This window comes from Lagopus muta, chromosome 5, assembly GCF_023343835.1.
Source record: "Lagopus muta isolate bLagMut1 chromosome 5, bLagMut1 primary, whole genome shotgun sequence".
Classification (NCBI taxonomy): Eukaryota; Metazoa; Chordata; class Aves; order Galliformes; family Phasianidae; genus Lagopus; species Lagopus muta.
This window is the reverse complement of record NC_064437.1, coordinates 8,772,147-8,792,427: the sequence shown is the minus strand read 5'-3', so window position 1 is coordinate 8,792,427 and position 20,281 is coordinate 8,772,147. Positions and strand designations below refer to the sequence as shown.

Genomic DNA, 20,281 nt, shown 5'->3' with positions numbered 1-20,281 from the left:
CCAGGAGAATGAGTCAGTGGAAAAACAAAAACAAAAAGCAAACCCACAGGTTTTAATGCATAGTGTGTTTAAAAAACACTCACAACCCAAACAACAAAATTATCACTGTAAAAATGTTACATCAAGCCCTTACGTTAGTTTTTTTTCAGAATGAAAGGGGACAAAAACCTACTTATTTTAGCTTATTGCTAAGTTGCAAGAACCTCTTGAAAGCATAACTGAATGCTCTTCCTTTGCCTTACTCTTTCATTTGCCTTTCACGTTCTGTTGGCCTGTTACTGCGGGGTTCCTGGATCCACAAGCAGTTGTTGCAGCTTTTTACATCTCTTTATTCTTTTGTTCCAAAGAACAATCTCCGGCTTGGATAGCTACTGACTGACTGTGTGCTGTGCTGTGATCTCTCCCAAGTGACAAAGAAAACGCAGTCCAGTTTGGCCAATGCTCCAGAAGTAACCAATTGCAGTGCTGTCCCTGATTTAGAATGTTAATATTGGACTGAATTTTCTACAGCTACTTGTATGGTGAATTTATTTTTAGGGGAATATTTTTTAATTTAGTCTTAATTGCAGGTGCTTTTATTATTGTGAAGAGGTAATGCTGGCTGGCCCTGTAAAGCAGCGGCGTGGTGTTGTGAAATGTTTGGTGCCAGTGCTGGATTATGGGTGCCCGCATCCCACAGCCCCATTTTGTGCCTTCGTTCTTTACTGCTCCTTTCTGGGCACTGTGCTGGCACAGCCCAGTGGGGTTGTGCTCCCAACCAGGTGGGGAACTGATCCAGCAATAGAAATGTAGCAATTATCCCGCCTCCAGTGCTGCTAGCCAAATCAATTTCCCAGTCCACTTTATAGCGCAGCTGTGGAAACAGTTTGTTGCTGCGAGGAAAAGGGCGGTATATCACAGTGAGGGAGACAAATAGTGGTGGGTAGGACTGGCAGTACTTCAGTACTTTTGGTGGAACTGCCAGCCTCTAAGCCCCATTGTGTTACTGTCCTGTATTTTTCTTGATTGGTACATTGAACACCTTGTAATCAAAACGTAGAGCCAACAGGTCTACAAAGGAAACAGTGCAAACACAAGGTAACAGTGAGATCATACTGGTCAGCATGTTAAAAGGCAGTGACAGGAAACCACAGGATTAATCACTGCTGAGCTTTTCCTGTTAACATCAGAGCAGGGATGAGTTTTAAGTAGGACACGGTTGAGGTCAGTGGGGTGTTTCTGCAGATTTCTGTGAGGAATGACTCCCATGCATGACTTATTAGTTCTAGAAAGCTTTACTCATTGCCCTGTGCATCTGTCCTTAGAAAACTGACCACAGCACTCTTGGAAAAGGTATTTTTTCCCAATGCCTTTCTTTACATTTGCACTTCTCTCTGCAACTCTCGAATGGCACCTCTCTCTGGTGTATCGCTCAAAACCTTTCTTTTCCAATCCCTTTGTAGTTTATGGACACCCTTTTTATCTCTTCTCTTTCAGTAGAGACAGGTTAAGTCTCTAGAAGTGTTGCAATTCAAGCTTCCACTGCACACCTGCTGGATTTCAGTGGCTTGCTTTCCTGTGTATGGCATCTCATATCTGCAAGGTTATTTCCTTAAGTAGCAGTGAAATTATGTGTAATTCTCCCCTGGCCCCCCTTAAAACTCATCTTTGTTTGGGTGCCCAAAGAGGGTGACAGCAGTTAGAATCTGATGCTGCTCCTGCTGGCCAGCATCTCTGTCCCCCACACGCTTCTCTTTCTGAACCTTTTAGAAATACACAAAATATGCATGTTTATACACATGTAATTGGTATTCTGTTAGCCCTAGAGATAACAGCTCGACTGTGGCAATTGCTGTAAAATCAAGTCCAAGCTGTCTGTGAAGGCAGCGTATTCACTGATCTCTTTCTGTCTCTTTAAAGCTATGATGTTTGATGAGTTTTTGTTGCTAAGAAATGCTGTTAACTTAGAGAGGGCTTAGTGCAGTAGCTAAATCTCTTGATTTAGCTTTTAACTAAAATTAATGAGCTTTTAACTCATTGTATATATTTGTATATTTACATCTTCTACTCTATATCAGATGTAAAATGGTATCTAGAACAAGATGCAACAGAACAAAGCTGTCACTAATGACAAATTGCATCACTGCAAACAAGTATAGATGTTCTTCACAGTATATAATGAAGGAAAATAACAATTGGAAAAGAAATCATATCCTCTTATGACTGGTCTTTTGTTAGATACAGATCTTGAAATTGCCATCCTGGACCTGGTTGTCAGTTTGTTTACTCCATTTGTCAGTACTGGGGACAGAGTAATGCTCTTGGTTTCCAGTGAACACACAAAATCTGTACAGCATACTCTTACTGAGTGATAAGCCTTTAAGAAATTCCTTCCTAACCTTTCTTAATTCAGTGATTAACTTGTGCCCTGAAACGTGTATATCTTTTCTATAATAGGTGTTCTCCTGTAACTAGGAGTGTTTTTATTAATTACACAAATGCCTAATATAGGACTTCTCAAATAGCACACCTCACTAGATTCAGATCATTAGTAAATCTGGCTTGGGTTGTGTCAAAGCCTCAGATTTAAAAATTCTCCTGCATTGTTTTGGAAAACCCTGTCTTTCTTACCATTTGTCTTACCATTGCTTAGGTAGCCTGGCAGAGCTGGGATTGGTGTCTTGCTTTTTGCTCAAGAAGTGATGCATCATTCTATGAAGATTATTTGATTAGTCTTAGTTAAACCTTTCCTAGCAAATCTTACTCCTCCTGCAGTTTATGTAACTCCTTTTTTACCCTTATTTCTTGGTTTGTTCACAACTGGAAAAAAAAAAGGTGTATGAGGAGAGCCAGCATGTCTTCACTAAGGGCAAATCGTGCCTTACAAATTTGGTGCCCTGCTATGATGATTGGTGGGTAGGGGGAGAGCAACTGACATCATCTACTTGGACTTCAGCAAAGTATTTGACACCATCCCACATGATATCCTTGTCTGTAAGTGGAAGAGACGTGGATCTGATGGATGAGCAACTCAGTGCATAAGGAGTGGCCTGGATGGCTGTGCTCACACAGTTGTGGTCAGTGGCTCAGTGTCCAGGTGGAGACCAGTGATGAGTAGTGATGCAGGGATTGATGCTGGGACCAGCACTGCTTAACATCTTTGCTGGTGGCACAGACAGTGGGGTGGAGTGCACCGTAAGCAAGTTAGCTGGTAACACTGAGCTGTCTGCTGTGGTGGCCATATTGCCAAACCTTGACAGGACTGAGGTGGGCCTGTGCTTACCTCATTTTCTTCAGTTGTATCCTGCTGCTTTTAAGTGAATCTTGAAAAAAGAATGTTACAGAGGTGGTTAGAAAACCAGACGGGAGTCATCTTAACGACGTGTAGCGTACATAATTACTTGTCATTACTGACATTCTATGCAGCTATAGTACAGCATATCCCAAAGTACTGTGCTGTCTTACTGCCACTGCCAAGCATTGGTATTGCAGTGTAAAGACCTCTCTGTGAATGCCGTATCACTATCAGAAGGTGTGTGATGGTTTAAGGTGCAGAGCAGCTACAGCCATTTCCTCCACCTCACACAGAACAGAAATACTGAGTGAAGGGAATGCTTCCTGGATAACGCAATTCTATCTAACTTCTGGATTGGAAAGGCATGGTTAGACATCTTAATGCGGAGAAAAAGGAAGGTGGAAGCCAGGGAAATTTAGTATCTGGAACAGCAAAGAGAAACAGAATTAATTACTAGCTGAGTATCTGTAAGTGTGCCATGTAGGCTCTCTGTGATCCCTTGCTTTTGTGCTGTCAGTCAGTCTTGGTAATGTGAAGAATCAGCCCCTTCAGAAATATGTATTAATTACTCTTCTACTTTTTTAAAGCATTATGGAGCATCTCTGGAGACAAGGCTTTGAGCACAGGTGTGGCTCTGCCTCATTCACCCTTATTCTAGGCTAAGCCTCTCACAGTTACGCTCAGTTGAGAAAAAAGGCTCAGGAAATGGCTCCTATGGAGAAGTCAGGCAGTCGGGTTGGTTTGTGGATCTGGAGTTTAAATAGGAAAAATAGAAGAGAAGCAGTAAGATGAACGTTTTTTTCCTATTCATTCAGCACGAAAAAGCGCTCATTTCCTTTTGTTTCCAAAATCTTGGAAAGGCATCTTGAGTCCAAAGCGCTCCCCAGGGATGAAGCTGAGAAATAAGGAGTCTGAAGCAAAGTGACCACAAACCTCCCAAGCAAAATGAGAGCCCAGATGGCTTCTTGATGTAGGGTGGTTGTTTCCCAGCAGTGTGAGGATGCCGACTGCTTAATATGAAAGGGAAAAGAAAGGGGATGATTTTGAAGTTGCTTTTGTGAAGCACAATGCAGAAAGTGCACTGTGACTTACACCCTGGGGAAATAACCTGTAAAGGCAAGAACACAGAACGGGTGTGAATTATTGAGACGAAACGCGATGTGATGACAGGCACTGATGGCTGCTGCACGTAATGAATCTCTGCACGCTTGTGTTCGCTGCTGAGATGATGAGCTGTCTGCTCCCTGCCGCCATCTCACTCTAAATGCTGGAGTGCAGAAGGCAGGCTCACAGCCCCGTGCTCCCGTGGCGGTGGTGCTGCGTCTACAGACCACGGCCCGACTTAGGCGAGCGATGCCATCGCCTGCCGCGCCCGCCGCCGCTCCCCCGGCCTCGCGCCTTCCCGCCCGCCCCTCGTGCCAAGTCTCGCGCTCTCCCCTTTCGCCCTTCTCAAGTCTCGCGCCTCTTCCCGTCGCGAGGCCGGCGCTCTCGCGATAGCAGCGGCCGGCGGGAGGGCGGGCGAGCGGATGGGGGGGCGGCGCCGCGGCGGCCGCAGCGCCCGCGCTCTCTGACAGGCGGGCGGCGGGAGCGGCGGCGGGCGGGCATGTCCCTCCGCCCCGCGCGCAGGTGGCGGCGGTGGTGGCGGCGGCGCCGGTGGCGCCGCCCCGGCTCTCCGTGAGTCCATGGCCGGCTCCGAGCCGCGGGAGCCCCGGTCGCGCCGCTGAGCCGAGGAGCTGCCGCCGAGATGAGGAAGGGCCGCTCCCGGGGGGACAAAGCGGCGCCGCCGCCGCCTCCGCCGCGGAGAGAAGCCGGGCGGGCGGTGGCCGCCAGCGCGGCGGAGCGGAGAGCCGGCCTGCCGGGGGGCGGCGGCAGGAAGGAGCCCGAGGACGCCAGGGCCGCGGGGGCGCCCGGCCGGGAGGCGCCGGAGAGGGTAAAGTCGGCGGCGGGGCCGGGCGGGGGGCTGCCGGGTGCCGAGCCGTCGCCGTGCCGACGGCCGCCCCGCGTGGTGCTGCCGCCCTCCGGCGCCGCGGCTGCCGCGGGGTGCGGGGCCGGCCGGGAGCGGGGGCTCCGTGCTGCCTGCGGGGAGCCCCGCCGGCGTCCTCGTCGCGCTGCGGTGGACGTCCGCGGGACGGGAGGGTGGAGCCCGGGTCGGAATTGGGGCTGGGTGGGCGAGCGGTGCGGGGGGCGGTTGGCGGGGCGAGGCGAGGCTGTGCTGACAGCTCGGCTGGGCGCTGTGCTGTGCCGGCTGCTGTATCGGTGATAGGTCCTTCCTCGGCACCTCCTGTCGGTTGCTTCTGATCATCTCTTCAGTGATGATGCGGTTTTTTTCGTGCGTATCTGTCATTTAACGTCTTTATTTTTAACATGAAAAGTGATTTATTTAATACAGGTAGAGAAAAATGCGAACATTTACACAGAATCATAGGTCAATACACGCACTGTCATAGGTTTCACCCCCACCAAAAAATGTCAGTTCCCTATTTAAGGTTTTGGGGATGAGAGACCCAGCAGAGCTTGAACTTTGCTTTGGACGCGTTTTGATGTTCCTGGTTTTATAGGGGAGAGAAATAAAGGTGAGATTTATCAGTTGAAAAATGTAGTTGGCAACTGATGAAGAAATTAACACAAAAGTAAAAATTCCCTCGTTGCTTTATTTTGCCTTTTTTTTTTTTTTTTTTTTTTGGAGCAAGATGAAGGCCTATTCTTGGACACCTTTGGTGGAGGAGGAGTCTTAAATTTACATTGTTATGGCAGATGTAGCTCCAGGCTGAAACAGGAATACCTCTACAGTTGTGTTTGAAAGCCCCATTTGTCAGTTGTTCAGTTGTGAGCCTTCCTCCCCCAGATGTAGCTGCTTGGCAGGACTCTGCTTACTGCAGGGCTGTGCCCATGGCAGGCTGCTCTGGAAGCCCCAGTGATGGAACACAGTTTGCCATGCTCAGAATCAGTCCTGATGTTGCAGAAGAAAAAAAACTGTTAGGATTCTTAAAAACCAAATGCTGCCTTCAATTATAGCAGGCTGGTATTTCAGCTTTGACTAGTGGGTGCCTTTTGAATATAGGCTCTTCTCAGACTGGGCTCTGGGAGCAACCAACAAAAGGAATAAGTAAAAACTGAAGAGGTGACAGCCTTCTGCTCCAGTCGTATAACGGTTGGTGGAACTGCTGTACACAACAGCAAGGTGTTTGCTGTATTGTTGTGACCCTGGGTGTGATATTGACATGGAAGTTGACTTAGAGTGTTTACAAACTGTATGCAGAGTGCACTGCATCGTGTTGTGTGGAATGCTCAGGAGGCTTCATCAGAACGGCATTAATGTGAAACAGGAAAGGCTGCAAATTCAGAAGTGCCAGTGTTTGAGACACACAAACTTATTGAAGGGAGAAACTGGCAGTATGCTCTTAGCTCAGGTGCTCTGACTGAGGGCTGATTTGACTTGTAGGAACAGATTGCTGTTCTGGCAGATAGCTGGTGTGATGGGAGGTACCATTTGGAAACCTAGTCAGCCTGTGCAAGAACCCCGCAAACTCTAGAGGATGCCCTCTCATCTTTTCTCCCCTTATTTATTCTATTTGAAGTGGTAGAGGTTCTGTAAGTGCACTGAGCAACTTGCAGTAAATGGATGTGTTGAGCAACATCAATAAACAGGTCAAAGAAGCCTTCTCGCAGAGTCTTGTCTTTAATCTCAGCAGCTCAGTATGTAAAGGTCAGGAGTTGCTGGTGCAGAGGGTGCTGGAAAGACCTTCCGAGATGCAAAAGATAGCGATGTTTTATTTCCATCGATGCAACTAGACAAAGCTTTCCTTTGGGGCCACTTTCAAGCAGCTGTTGTGTCCCAGGCCCACAGCAGTGCACGTGGCTGCAGGGAGCTGCTGGTGGCGAAGGCAGGTTTTGCTGCGTGTTCACCATGCAGTTTCACACGTTTGTGGTTGGGAAACACTAAGCTACTCTCAGCATTGGAAAAAGTACTTATCAGACTGTGACCATGGTAGTTAATCGCTGCGCTGACCTTCTGGGCCTTTCAACAGCCGATCCCTTAATGTGCTGTGCTTATAGATCCGGCCCGTACGCACAGTTAACGTTTTCCCTTTTTCCTTTTTGACTCACTTACGAACGCTCTGCTGGCCGTACTCGGTCACATTACAGAGCCCGCTAACCTGTCTTTCTGAGCTGCCAAAAGCAGATGCTTAGAGAAGAGCACAGTGTGTATTGAGGAAATACCTTTCCCAGCCTCCAGCAATTTGTGGCTCTCAGATTTCCGGGACTAGAGGTGAGATTTGTTTTTAGTGCCCCCAGTGGGTTTTTTCTTCTGTGAGTTTCTCCAATCGGTGTTTGAAGCCGTGTGTACTTGTAGTGTCCGCAACATCCTGCAGCTGAGTGTTGTATGGCATAAGCACGACCTAAGTGGAAAAATCTCCTCCTCTTGTTTGTTTTTCAATTTCCCACCCCTTTGTTTCATCCTTGTGTAGTTTCACCACTGGAAGAAGCGGTGAAAAAGAGAATCTACGTTCTTCTGTTTTGCTTATGCACTGATAACTCTTATTTACCGATCCATCACTCGTGTGACATGCTGAGGAGGTTTTGCAAGAAGTGACTCTCTTCTTTCCATTGTCCTTACTGGTTATTTTGCATCTTTTACAGCTCTTCTTAGAGACAGTGATGCAGGGATCAGAGGAACACAGTTGGGGTTTGCTACGTTTCATTCTTTACTCTTTTAAGTTCAGAGTTCATAATTGTGTATATGAATTCAGGTGCTTTTTTTTTTTTATTACATCTGCATAGCTGCACTGATCTACATCTAATCTTATCTGCTGTTTTACATCATGATACTTAAGAACTATCGTTAAGGTTGACTTCAGATCCTTGGCCATCACTTCTGCAACCTTGGAAAACTGAGTAAACTGTGCTGTAAATGTTACACTTCTTTGCTACGTCTTCCTTTACAATACTGAAGGTATTGATCCCAGAACAGATCCTCGTGGGGTTCTGCTAACAATCCTCCTTTTTTATGGAAAGGCCGTTTGCTCCAACCTCTTATTTCCTATCTGGTAATCAGCCAATTAGTAATTGAGTTGTGCTTCTCATCCCATGGCAGTTAGGTATCATTGCCTGGTGGCGTCTTTGTCAAACACAGCCCACCTGGATTTCTGTAAAGGATCAACTTCATCCTCATGTATTTGCCAACTGCACTGAAGGAGAAAGATGGAGTTGAGGTGAAAGTTAACAATGGTTGAGATGGATGACAGTTGCCCTCATCCATGGCATTAAATGGTATTTAATAAGTATTTAAACATTATAAGCGTTAAATTGTTTCTATACCAGGCTTCCATAGTTTGATACTTTGTGATATTTGCCATGAGAGATCCTGCATGCAATATAGTGCTTGGCAGAGTTGCTTTTATGGTTGTTTTCTACTTCAAGTAGAAGTCAAGGATCAAAGTTCTCTTAGAGAGGAATATTTAATGTTCAGAAGACACGACTCAAGGGGCTTCTGATGAAGGTACATGAGACCACGTTTGGTATGGAGAGGGCGGGTAGCAAACAGCAGCTGAGTGTTTCCATTAGTATTGAGTTAATCAGACTTAAAAAGAGATGGGCCTTCTTGCAAAAGGCAGTGAGCAAAACCATTGTTTTGCCTCTGGAAATTATGGATGGAGAAAACATTCGGAGTTCAGGTACTGTATGGGGAATATGGTTAAGATTACTGAGGAAAACTGAACTGAAATGAATTGGCTGAGGGACTGCAAGTTGTAGAGGCAGCGTTCTGGGTGGAACCTTGATTTTGTATAAAGCTGAACTCGGCTGCTGCTGACCAGGAGTTGGGCTGAAATGTTCTAACAGTCAGGACTCTTCTGCTACGTGTGTTCGTTGTATGGGAGATGTTCAGTTGAAGCCAGCAGGTAAGCTATATACAGAATATAGAGTAAGGTGGAAAACCTCTTCCGTCCTGTTTAGTTTGATATCACCATGCTCCTTCCTGTGGCACAGTTGTCTGTCTCCAGCTGTACATGTTGGCGTGGCTAAAGAGGTTGAGACCTTACCTGTTCCTCAGCCTGCACACTTTCAATGTTACAGTCATTTGGAACTGTAGTGCTACACACTTTTAGAGTGTAGCAGAAGTATTCCTTTCTCTTCCTGTCTTTGCAACTGTAGTTGTGTAGGTCCTGCAGCCACAGTGGGTTGTTGTGGCCATCAGTTGTGATTCCTCCATTTGCTTGGGCTGTGCAGCTTTCCTGAAAGAGAAATTAAAACAACTTAGAAATTGATCTTATCTTAAGGTTAGATCATGGTGTATCTGTCACCTCTTCTAGAAAGTTCTGCCAATGTTTAATTATTCCTGCAGTTAGGAAACTAAACCACATCTTATTTCAAAGCTTGTTTTGTCTGACATCCAACTTTCAGCTGTGGAAATATGCCTGTGCTAGCATAGGCATTAAAAACTCTATTATCTGACATATTTTCCATGTATTAACTATTTGAAATGTAAAATCTGGCTTCAGTTGGAACAGAAGACGATGAGTTCCTTTGCTTTAAGCTCTTTGCACTTTTCCCCCAGTTGTTCTTGGAGTGGGTGCACCAAAAGCGGGCAACATTCCGCTGGCAGCCTCCAATATCCAATGCTCACAGACAGGTTACTTCTCAACTGTTTGATATCTGTCTTCTTACATTTCCAGGGATTGCATTGCCACAGCTGGGTGTATCATATGGGAGACAGTTTGGTAATGTCTACGTGGATATTTTTAATGCCTGTTTTCAGGAACTTGCACAAATCATTCCAAGACTACTTTTAAACATTAAGTTAGGAAGCTTCTCTACCGCTTTCACGTTGTCTTTTAGGGAACAGCAGAGTATCTTTTCCACTGTCTTCTCATCCTGTTCATTTTTTTGGAAAGCAGTCAGTAACCAGCAGGGAGAAAGAAACTGGCCAAACTCCGAGTCCTATTCAGATTTGTTTTGCCTCCACAGCTGCAGATGAGCTGTTACCATGCTTTCCTTGTTGTGGGGCAAGCCTGAGAATTGAAGACATCTTTCTTTTTTGTCTTACTCAGAAATGATGCTTCAAATGTAGTAAGTGTTCGTGCTCTCTTTTTTTCTTTTCCATCTAGGTATCTTCAGGGCTATTGAAGGCAATACCTCTGTTGTGATGAGCTCTGTATACACTGCCTGTCAGTTTGGGATTCATTGGTTATATCTGCTGTGAGTTGTTCCTTTTGCATGATAGGTGAAGAAGCAACTTTCTGGGGATGGTTGGTGCTTTGCTTCTGAGCTTTCTGTACCCTTCTGTTTCTTGGGCTGCTGCTGAGAGCTCTGCTGCAGCTGCTGTTGTGCTGTCAGCGTGGGCCCTGCAGTTAACAGCTCACAATGCTCTGCATTCTGCCTTTGTGTCAAAGCACAGAAACTGGGATGAAATTTAAGAAGGTGAAAGTTCTGTTTTTTTCCTCAGAATTTGGTTAAACAACCAAATGGACCTATCATGAGAATGCAGGTTTTAGTATTCAAATTAGAAATTCCTTAAAGGCAAATATAGATTAAAAATAGCCTAATATGTTTCATCTACATTTTTGCTCCATCTTATCAATAGAGGGGAGGACTTCCGCTGAGTTCTGGGAGATCAGGAACCATCTGAGATCCTCCCAGCCTCGTATTTTGGGGTCTTCCTGCTATTTAGGGCTGATTATAAGACAGCTCTGTCCTGTGACTGTTTCATCAAAGGAGCTAAAGAAAATACTTGTGGAAGACATTGCTGAAGACTTATCAAATCATGAGCTGCCACTATGACTTACCATTAAAAATTCAGAGCTGCTGCTTCTAGACCTCAGACTTCCCCTCCCCTTCTTCCTTTCTTTGCCATCTTATAGCTCTTTTTCTAATTTCAGTAAGAAGGCAGAACAATTTTGTTTTTCTGAGAAGGTACCAAGTTCTGGCCCATTTAGCTTCTGATATGGTGATCCAGAGTGCATCTTCTTTCTGTGTTTGATTGACATGCATTCTTAATTTAGCTTGGAGTTTAATTTCTTGTACTGATCCTTTTCTTCCTTGGTTTAAAAAAAAGCACCAAAAAGGTAGCGAAGATGCCAGAGCATTGCAAGTGAAGAAGGAACTGCTCCCTGTGATGTATATGATTCTGTTTTCTTTTCATTTTCCTGAGGAAGTAAGAACAGAAGGTAAAGAGCAAACCCCTTCGGTTCTGTAGGTATGCCTCACTGCCTTCTCCAGATTCATGTTGATGCCACAGCTACTCTGTTCAGTGCCTTCGTTAGTCTGGGTTTTGCTTTTTTGTATGTTGGTCAGGCAGCAGTGGCAGCTGCTGGTAACGTATTGCTTGGTCTGAATTCACCTGTGTGCTTCTACTGATGTCCAGAAGTAAGGGAAAAAAAATCACTGAGGAAAAGGCTCATCTAAAATCAGGCAAAGGGGAATGGAGTCAAGTGACCAATTCTGTAATGGGTTTGTTAGCAAAATAGAGCCAAAGGGCGTATGGCTCTTTTCTGGTCTTATGCCATAAAAACATAATGTTTCTCAAAGTTAAATATTAATGGAAAAACCTATGATATGTTTCTATAATCGATATATAAGTAGGTGTTTCATCTCTGCATAGATGATTTGGCTTGGCCACGTGAGATTTAAATTTTCCGTCACTAGTGAAGAAAAAGAGCAAATCTTGTGCTTTAGGCACACGAATATCTTGCATATTAGAACAGCTAAGTGAGAGTGGAGGGATGATGAATATGTAGGTGTTCACATTGCTGACGGTTTGCCTCTGGCTTCAGCAGCGCCCTGTGTTTGCTGTCTGAGAGGAGCATACGAATCAGTGAGCCAGGAGAAGCCTTCTGTCAGAAGGGGATGGATTTGCTGTGGGAGTATTTGTTGTTACCATCATACACCACTATGAACTGGTACAGAGCAGTAGAAGATCCAGGGCTTGGGTTAGGCATCTGCAAAAGCCTGAAAGATTGTGTAGGAAATATTCATGACTGTATGCTTTGAGAAACCAAATAACACCTATGTCGTACAGTCTTACACTGCTTGATTTCCACATCAGATTATGTCATGCTGTGGTGTCTTTCTTGTGGTGATGTGGTACTGTTTGAAGCCTGATCAAACTGCTGCTTGCTGGAGGAAGAAATTGGGTCCCTGGCTTCTCAATGCTGTGTCTTTTTGCAAGTCACTACAAAACCTGTTTCAGCTGAGCAGAGAGAACTGACACATTTTTACTTCTTATTTTTTTTGGGTATGGTGACAGGTGTTGCTTTTTGGCTGTAGGAAATTGATGTTTTCTGCTATCTCAGTGTATTAAAAACATCTGAAGCTTTATTTAATTGAATTAGCTGTATTATTGCCTTTGAAACCTGCTTTAAAACCTGCTCGCTTTTTACTATTTGCTATTAGCTACTTTGCTATTTCTCTAGGCTGTGTTTCTGTGTGACAGCAGGCTATCTAACTAAGCTGAGGTCTCATGAACCCTAAATCTAATAGTCTTTAAGAAATTAGTTTCAAATGTTCTGTTAAAAACACAGATTACAGTGCAGTGTGGGAAGGGATCTCAAGGCTGAAAGCCCAAGAGTAATTGGAAAAAAAAATCTAGCTGTCTTGCTTGTAAGATTATGGAATTGCTCTAGTGTTAATGGGAGTCCATTATTTCTGTGGAAATACAATGCACTGTTTATTTCCAGAAAAAAATGTTTCTGCTATTAGAATTGCATAATAAATACTTGTTGTTATGCTATATGCACGTAATGTAGGTATATGCTGTAATGGATACAATAAAAACATTGACAACTGCAGCAGAAATGCAGAGTCAGGGCCTGAAGCAGTGATGGAGCACCTGGAGGGAAGGCAGGGCCAACCCAGGGGAGATCAGGTGTGTGCAATGCAGCTGGAAGGGTTGGAGCTGGGATCCAGCCCTTCCCAGCCTTCATTTAAGGGCTGGCAGTGAAGGCAGGGGGGATTGCTGGAGATCCCTGTGTACTTGAGGCCTTCTGGAGGTAAGCAGCTTTGTTCCTTTCTTTCTGTGCCCGTAGCTGCTGCTGCATTTGGGCAAATCCTCACTTGCTGCTTTACTGCTATTGCTGTGCTTTCTGTTGTGTTACAACAACAAAAAGTTTTCTGAAGACAATTAGCTGGTGTGGATTTTCAGAGATGTAAAAGCAAGGCAGTGCTTTCAGACATTGCATGATGTGCTTACGTTTCCAGGAGCAGGTAGCACACTGATCCCATTGGTGGTGAAGTAACTGGTGCACTGTGGGAAGTTTGAGGTTTTGTAACTTGATCTGTGACTTGTTTTCAGAACACACATCTTTGTGAATGATCTCTACAGGAATATTTGCTGTAATGTTTTTGTCAGTATGTGCTGTCACGTGTTAAGCACCATAATCATTTTCTAACAGTATCAAGGCAAAATAAGTAATTGAAGCACCTGGTGTAGTGATGTTTGGATAAGTTTGAACCCAGTGGTCAGAACTGATGCTAAGTGTGCAAATAAATAAATGAAGGTCAGTATTTTAGGGGAGAACCTACCCAGGAGCTGGATAGTTAACACAGTGACAGCAGGCAGTTAGGTGTAGTTGGCTGCAGTGACACAGAACAAAGGATAAGGCTGCTGATTAGTCAAGTGACTGATACTGAACCTGCATTGAGACCATGGCAAAAATACATGACTGTGAAATCTCAGTTATGCATTCAATTAGTTATTGGGATGTTCTTTGGTCCTTGCATTGATCCTTGGTTTTAGGATGGGGAGAATCTGTTTACAGCACTGCTCTGCCAATGTAGCAGGCACTGAAGACTCTGCTGACTGTGAGCTTTCAGTGTGAACTTGACTCGTGTTGATGTGCACAACCTGACAATCGAGCATTGTTTTTGTTCTCAAGCAGAAGGGAAGAAACACTCAGCTTGTCCTTGGAACAAAATTTGGCTCTTGTTTCTTTGGGGTGGAACTTGATGAGGAGGAGCTTTTGTCCAACTGTGGAAACTGAATTTCTGTGTGCAGGTGTTGATAAGAATTATGAATCAGTATCTTTGCCTGATGTTTCATGTGATTTCTGTTAAGAAAAGGTAAGGATTAAGTACTTGCTATGTTTATCATAGAATCTGAAGGTTAACTTCATTTCCACAGTTCCAGTGTCCTGTCTCCTTTGGTTCTAAGGTTATTGGTCATTTTATGTACAGTCTTGTAATCGAAGGATGATTTTTTCCCCCGTGTATCATATGTGCAGCTCTGCTGTTGAGTTTCAGGGAGATTTTCCTCAGGAAGGCTTTGCATGGTGCTTTTTCTGTTTGCTGTGGATTGAGGTGCTTCTCATCTGTGCAAAGAAGTGAGAAGATTCCAGGTTATTCATGGCAACAATAGTGATGCCAGCAGATTGGAGCGTAGACTCTTGCAGACCAGAAAGAGCATTTCATTTTCTTTCCTGATGTAAACAATGCCCCTCCTTAGTGATGAGAACACATTAAAATTAATCATTGTCTGTTTTCAGCACATATACAACATTTTCCCCTGTGCAGTCTGTATTATTTAAATAAGTTCAGTAAATTAAGGTTAGGCCTTAAAATTGCATTACTCATCATCTGTAGTAATTGAATTGCTGGTGCCCAAGTTTACTCACGAGTTACTGCCTTCTTTCTCTGCAGGCAGCTTCATTTGAAAGAGGGCCCACAGCAGCAGTTGGGTTTGGTCTCTTTCCTCTGTGCCCCTCTGTGTTGGGATGGTTTTCAAGGGCTCTGTCTCAGACCAACAGAGACTTTTGTTTGAAGCTGCATTGAAACTTAAGCCTTCTATCATTTTTTCCTTTGGAAAGTGCCATTCATTTTCTGAAGAAGATTGAAAATGTAGCCAATATTGTACCTGAGGCCTGGAATTCCATAACTGCACTGTCCTTCATACGGAGCTCCTAAGCTGTGGGATCAAACGCGTGGTGTGAATCATGGCGCTGCGTATTGCCATGTTAGCACCAAACGTTCAGGCTGATAGAACTGAATCACAAATCACTCTGTCTTCCAGGCTGTGGTGTTAGGAACAAAATGATTCTGCCTCTTAATGATCTTCAAAAAGGGTGTGATGGTGCACATAGTTGTAAATATTTACTTCTGCTTTTTAAGAAGGCTTTGAATGCATTCCTACAGCTGGGAGCACTTGGCACCGAAGTTAACAACTTGAACTTCCCTGGTGAAAGGACATGAAAGCTTCCAATTCATTAGTTGTAATCAAGCAAGCCTTGGAGTTGTTTCCTGAGGAGTTAACAAGGGAAAAATCTTGCCATCGGAGGAGCGAGATGAGGGTGTACCTCACAGTGTCAGTTTGTGATGCATTTCCATTTGCTTTCAGCTGTTTTTCTTGTCACTCCTCTGTAATCTGCACTGTAAGTGTGGATGAGTGCAGGCAGAAGCTGGAGGTACTCATCAGTTAGGGCTGTGTGCTGTGTAACTGTGTCACTGCAGCAATAATGCTCAGCTCCCTGATGTTCTGAAAACATCGCAGTGGTAATGAATAAAGCTTATATATTTACCTTTGGAGATGGTGGGATTTGTTGCACAGGGTGCTGTATCCTTGCTAGTTTTGCTAAGGATGTGTGCATTTATTATGTAAAACAAAGGGGAAAGGCTGAGAAGAAAATGCTTTTCAGATACTGGCACGCAGTCCTGAATCAATTGGCTCTTATTTAATGACAAACTGTACCTGATTTTAAGTTTCTCTGTTTTTAATGGTAGCAGTTTTTTACTGCTTAAAAAATCGTCTTCAGTTATACTTGATTGGCATTACTGATTTCTTGCCTTCCTTACAAAACAGGGTCATATTAATGTATTTTTGGCAAACTTGTCATCTTTTTCATTTCTTTCTTTCAGCAGTTTGTGAGAATTCATTTCACCCTGGGCTATTGTGCTTGCTGGCCATGAAAAACCTTTCATTTGTGACTAGGTAAAGCATTTTGGCCTATGGATTTGTGTGTTCAGTAGTCAAAGCTAAATGTTCTTCATTTCTTCTAGAGGTTTACTTTTAAGGAAGGTTAATGGTCATACATCATCATCTGCTTCCAAAATACATTCTGAATTAGAACACAGAGTAAGCGTAACAAATGTGTGACGTTAGAGCTTCAGTGCAGGCCCTACAGTGGTGTGTTGCCCTACTGTCTGCCTGCTGCTGTTTGGGTCTCACCAGCTGTGTGATTCATCACTTCATCTGTTGGTTCAGGGAAGCTGATCACCAAGTAGCACAGCATGGCCACAACATGGCCACGCTTCCTGCATTCTCGTGCTGTTTGCAGGTGAAGGATCTGTGCTGTGCTGCATGCTCTTACCTGCCAGAAGAAACATCTGGTTTCTTGTCTTCGGTCTTACAGCTACTGCTGCAATGTCTGATTCTCCTTGCTGAGCACAATGCAGCCCTACTGAGAGATGTCAGGAAGCAGCAGAAGATATGTGTGCCTTTCCAGTGCCACAGCTGTGCTGAGTTTCTGTTCAAGTGTGCGCAGTGTCTGATGTGAAGAAAGCAGGGCTCCTCACTGTTCAAGAAAATCCTTTCCTCTTCTTCGTATCTTCCTGCTTCAAGTTATGTGAACAAACATCTTTGTGTACTGTTGAAAGAACTGATAGGAATAATCTCAGCCTGGCAAATGAAGATTGTGATGCTCTTACCCAGAGCCCTGCCCTTTAAAGGATGGAAAGCGCTTCTCAAGCCTGACTTCTGTCTTCAGGCAAGAGCCACAAGGCCAAAGAAAATTCGTACGCATCTTTTCTATTGTCTTTGAGAAGAAATTGAAGGAATCCTTTTCACTTTGCTTTGTGAGCAAAGTGTTTCTGTTGGGTGTTTGCTGATTTTTCTGAAGCTGCAAATCTTTTTTGCAACTCAAGAGTAGAAGTAGAGCCCTTAAAATTGTGGCAGCTTGTGCCACGTAAGGAGTGCTTCAGCCACTGCTCCGTTTAGTAACCAGAAACAGAACTGGAACCACAAGAAACCAAACTGCGTTAGCACTGCAAAGACTTGTCCTTACCATGGATTTGGGATGTTGCTTAAGATCTTTGCCCTTCATGCCTATTACATCTTGCTTTGGGACAAGGACATGGGAAGAGCACTTCTTGTGTGGGTTTTTTTTTTTCCCCGTTGGCTTTATTAGGGCTGTTACTGTAATACTGCTATACTTCATTTGTGAACTGCAATGCCAGAGCTGCATTTTGATGGATATGTGAAATAAATTACAGTCTCATGAAAGACAACTATTGTGGAGTTGAAACTTTCCCTCTTCTTTGTTTTTCTGACAAAGTTATGCGTGTCTCTTTGAAACTGAAGTTTGAAAGTGCTGCTTTTTAGTTCTGCATTTTGAAAACTGAGAACAGTACACTGGATTTTTTTTTTTTTTTTATAAAATTATTACTGGATGAGTTTAAGAGGTATATACCTGCAGTGTGTGACTGGGGTCCCTTTCTTTAGCATACTTGGCAATTATATAGTCTTTCTGACAGCAAGGACTTTCTCCCTTGGGCCTCTGTTGCTCTCAGAGGTGTGCTGGGAGGCTGCAAGGACCACAGTTTGAAGGCACTTTGCTTAGTCCAAAGTGCAGCTGAAACACGTGGTAGAGTGAATGCAGAAGTATTGGCTTCTGGGAATGAGGGTCTTCAGTGCCTCTGTGGGGAGGTTCAGAACTGAATGAGAAATTAAGCGTCTACTCTGTGGTGTGTGGGGAGCTGTAAGGTGACATTAAAGCAGCTTCCAAGCAGTTTACCAGTGCTAGGATAGGAGTAGGGCTAGGTGGTGAGGAGCTGGTGGTAAGTGTGCTGAATTACTTTGTTACCAGGTCTCATTTTTGATTTGGTGTAGGCGGTGTGGCAGCTGAATGTCTAATGGTAAGCAGAGGAAGAAATGGTGTTAGGGCAGTGGCTCTCAATCTATAAAACGTGCACCTCTAAAGCAAACGTGGAGCGGTGTGTTCTTGTTCCCCAGACAAACAGTGAAGTTACTGTTATGTTGTGCTAGAAAGAGATGGGGTTTGGGAAGGCTAAGAATGATTCAATTTCAAATCCACACTTTCTTTTTCACATAAAGCCACTTTGTGTCTTTTTTCCCTCTCCAGAAAGTACCTTGAAGTTTTTAGAGTGTGCTGTCCTGGTCTGCGTTTGACAGTTAGAGGCATAACATTGTAGGCTGAATAGATTTGCATTAATGACTTCAGAAATAGATTTTTGACTGCGATCTGCAAATCTTAATTAACAGCCACTGATGATAGATGACTTTTTTTCTTATTTAAACGTAATTTAGAAGACACGATTTAAAGTTATGTTAAGCTACGTAGTAATGTATCACGTAGGGAAACTGCTTGCAGCTTATTCTCTGCCTCAGATAAGATTTTGTATGGGTAAGCTTGGCTCGAAGCAGCTAATGAGAGGCATTAATAATAAAGTGGAGGAATCCATTAAGATATGCAGAGCTTACTGCACAGCTGCAGAGAAGGGAGGCTGCCCAAGTGCATCTCTGCAGGCACATACATGATAGCTGTGCTCGTCGTTTTTCTTCGGGCACTCGGTGAGAGTTACTGTGACACCTCCAGAACCACTGAATGTAGCTGGAAAAAGCTGTGGTTGTGTTCAGTGCTCTTCTGTTCCCTACTTTTGTTTTGCTTGAAGGTTTGCTGCGTGCTGTGAAAAGAATTTGTCTCTTTTCCTACACCCTGTAATAGGAAATAATTGCTGTAGCTGTTCAGGAACCATTTTTGACTGGGCTCTTGTGATGTGTGTTCTGCACAGATTGGTGACACATAGAGGGGGGCTTACATTTTTTAAGTAAACATCAGGTCTCTCTTGTAGTCAGTTAATGCCTTTCAGAGAAGAGAGACCTGAACTGTCACTAACAACCTTTTTCTTGTTTTCTGTGTACAGGAACCAATAACAGAGTCCGCTCCGTTACGCTGCAGGAAGCTCAGCAATCCTGACATCTTTTCATCTGCTGGGAAAACTAAACTCCATCGGCAGCTGAGCCAAGATGACTGCAAGCTGCGCAGAGGCAGTTTGGCAAGTTCTTTGTCAGGTATGGCAATTGGTGGGAAGCATGTGACAATTCATCGGAATTAAGAGATACTCCTATGTTATTTCTTTTAAACTAGAGATGGTTTCTTGTTGGGAAGGCATACAAGATTTTATATATGAGAAAAATGCAGAAAGAAACCTTAGAAAAGAGAGGAAAAGAGTGGATTTGGAGTGAAATTCTGTAGGTTGTCCAGAGTGAAAAGTTAAAAGCTAAAACTTGATGTGCAAAATTAAAGGACTAGTTGGAGCTTCAGGCAACACAGTGATACATTCTTGTCTCTTTTAAAGTCACCACTGACTGTAAACTTACCTACTTTTCTGTGTTGTTTCTTACGAGGAACCTGAGTTTTATAGCATGCTCAAATTGTTGGCTTTTTTTTAAATCCAAGTGTTCTAAAGCAAACATTTGTGATTCAATACAGGAATGCTGCTTGAAAAACCAAGATAGTTTTTCAGTTTGTGTAAAGATTTCTCTTCTAAACATAATTGTCAGTTCTGTCAGAGAATTTAGTTCGTTTCTACTGTAGAACCACACAGTGAGCATAATCTGGTAATGAGTCAAAAAATGGAGAGCAGCATTTCAGTAGTTTTCTTTCTGAAAGTCTTAATGCACAGGACGGGAGAAGATTTCACAATAGTTTAAAGCTTGTGTTAAAGTCTGTGATGTTGGCATGAGACCATAAAGAGCTGCATGGTCAGTCTAGAATGAAATGGCTGATCTGCCTAAATATGCTGTTGTTCTGTGCAGTTAACTTTCAGCACGTTTCCTCTCTAATTAGGCTCACTGTTTGAGTATTTGCATGTTAGAGCAAGAATGAGAAGTGCTGGAAACTCTCAGGTGGGAGGAGAAGAGGAAGAAAGCGAACATTTCATTTTGGCAGCAGCGTGGGCTTGACTTAAACAATTGAAAATACAACCAGTCTTATTCTCTCCTTCCTTTACCTGGAAAAAGATAAACACACTGATGTTTGAGGTTAAACTACGTAACTGTTG

The 20,281-nt window shown here is 43.9% G+C and overlaps 1 protein-coding gene across 7 annotated transcripts in view; it reads left to right on the top strand.

Annotated features, from left to right (window-relative positions):
- The first annotated feature begins 4,857 nt into the window (after nucleotides 1-4,857).
- The window catches only part of MAST2 (microtubule associated serine/threonine kinase 2), a 163,788-nt gene continuing 148,364 nt past the window's right edge, over nucleotides 4,858-20,281 (top strand). For 4 of the 7 annotated variants that reach the window (XM_048946857.1, XM_048946858.1, XM_048946856.1 and 1 more), the window contains exons 1-2: nucleotides 4,858-5,204; nucleotides 19,142-19,289. In XM_048946857.1, coding sequence (XP_048802814.1) covers nucleotides 5,019-5,204; nucleotides 19,142-19,289 — 334 coding nt within the window. In that variant the 5' untranslated portion in view covers nucleotides 4,858-5,018. Of the gene's footprint in view, nucleotides 5,205-13,189; nucleotides 13,261-19,141; nucleotides 19,290-20,281 lie in introns of those variants that run through there. The other 3 variants (XM_048946861.1, XM_048946859.1, XM_048946862.1) reach the window with 2 other exon arrangements.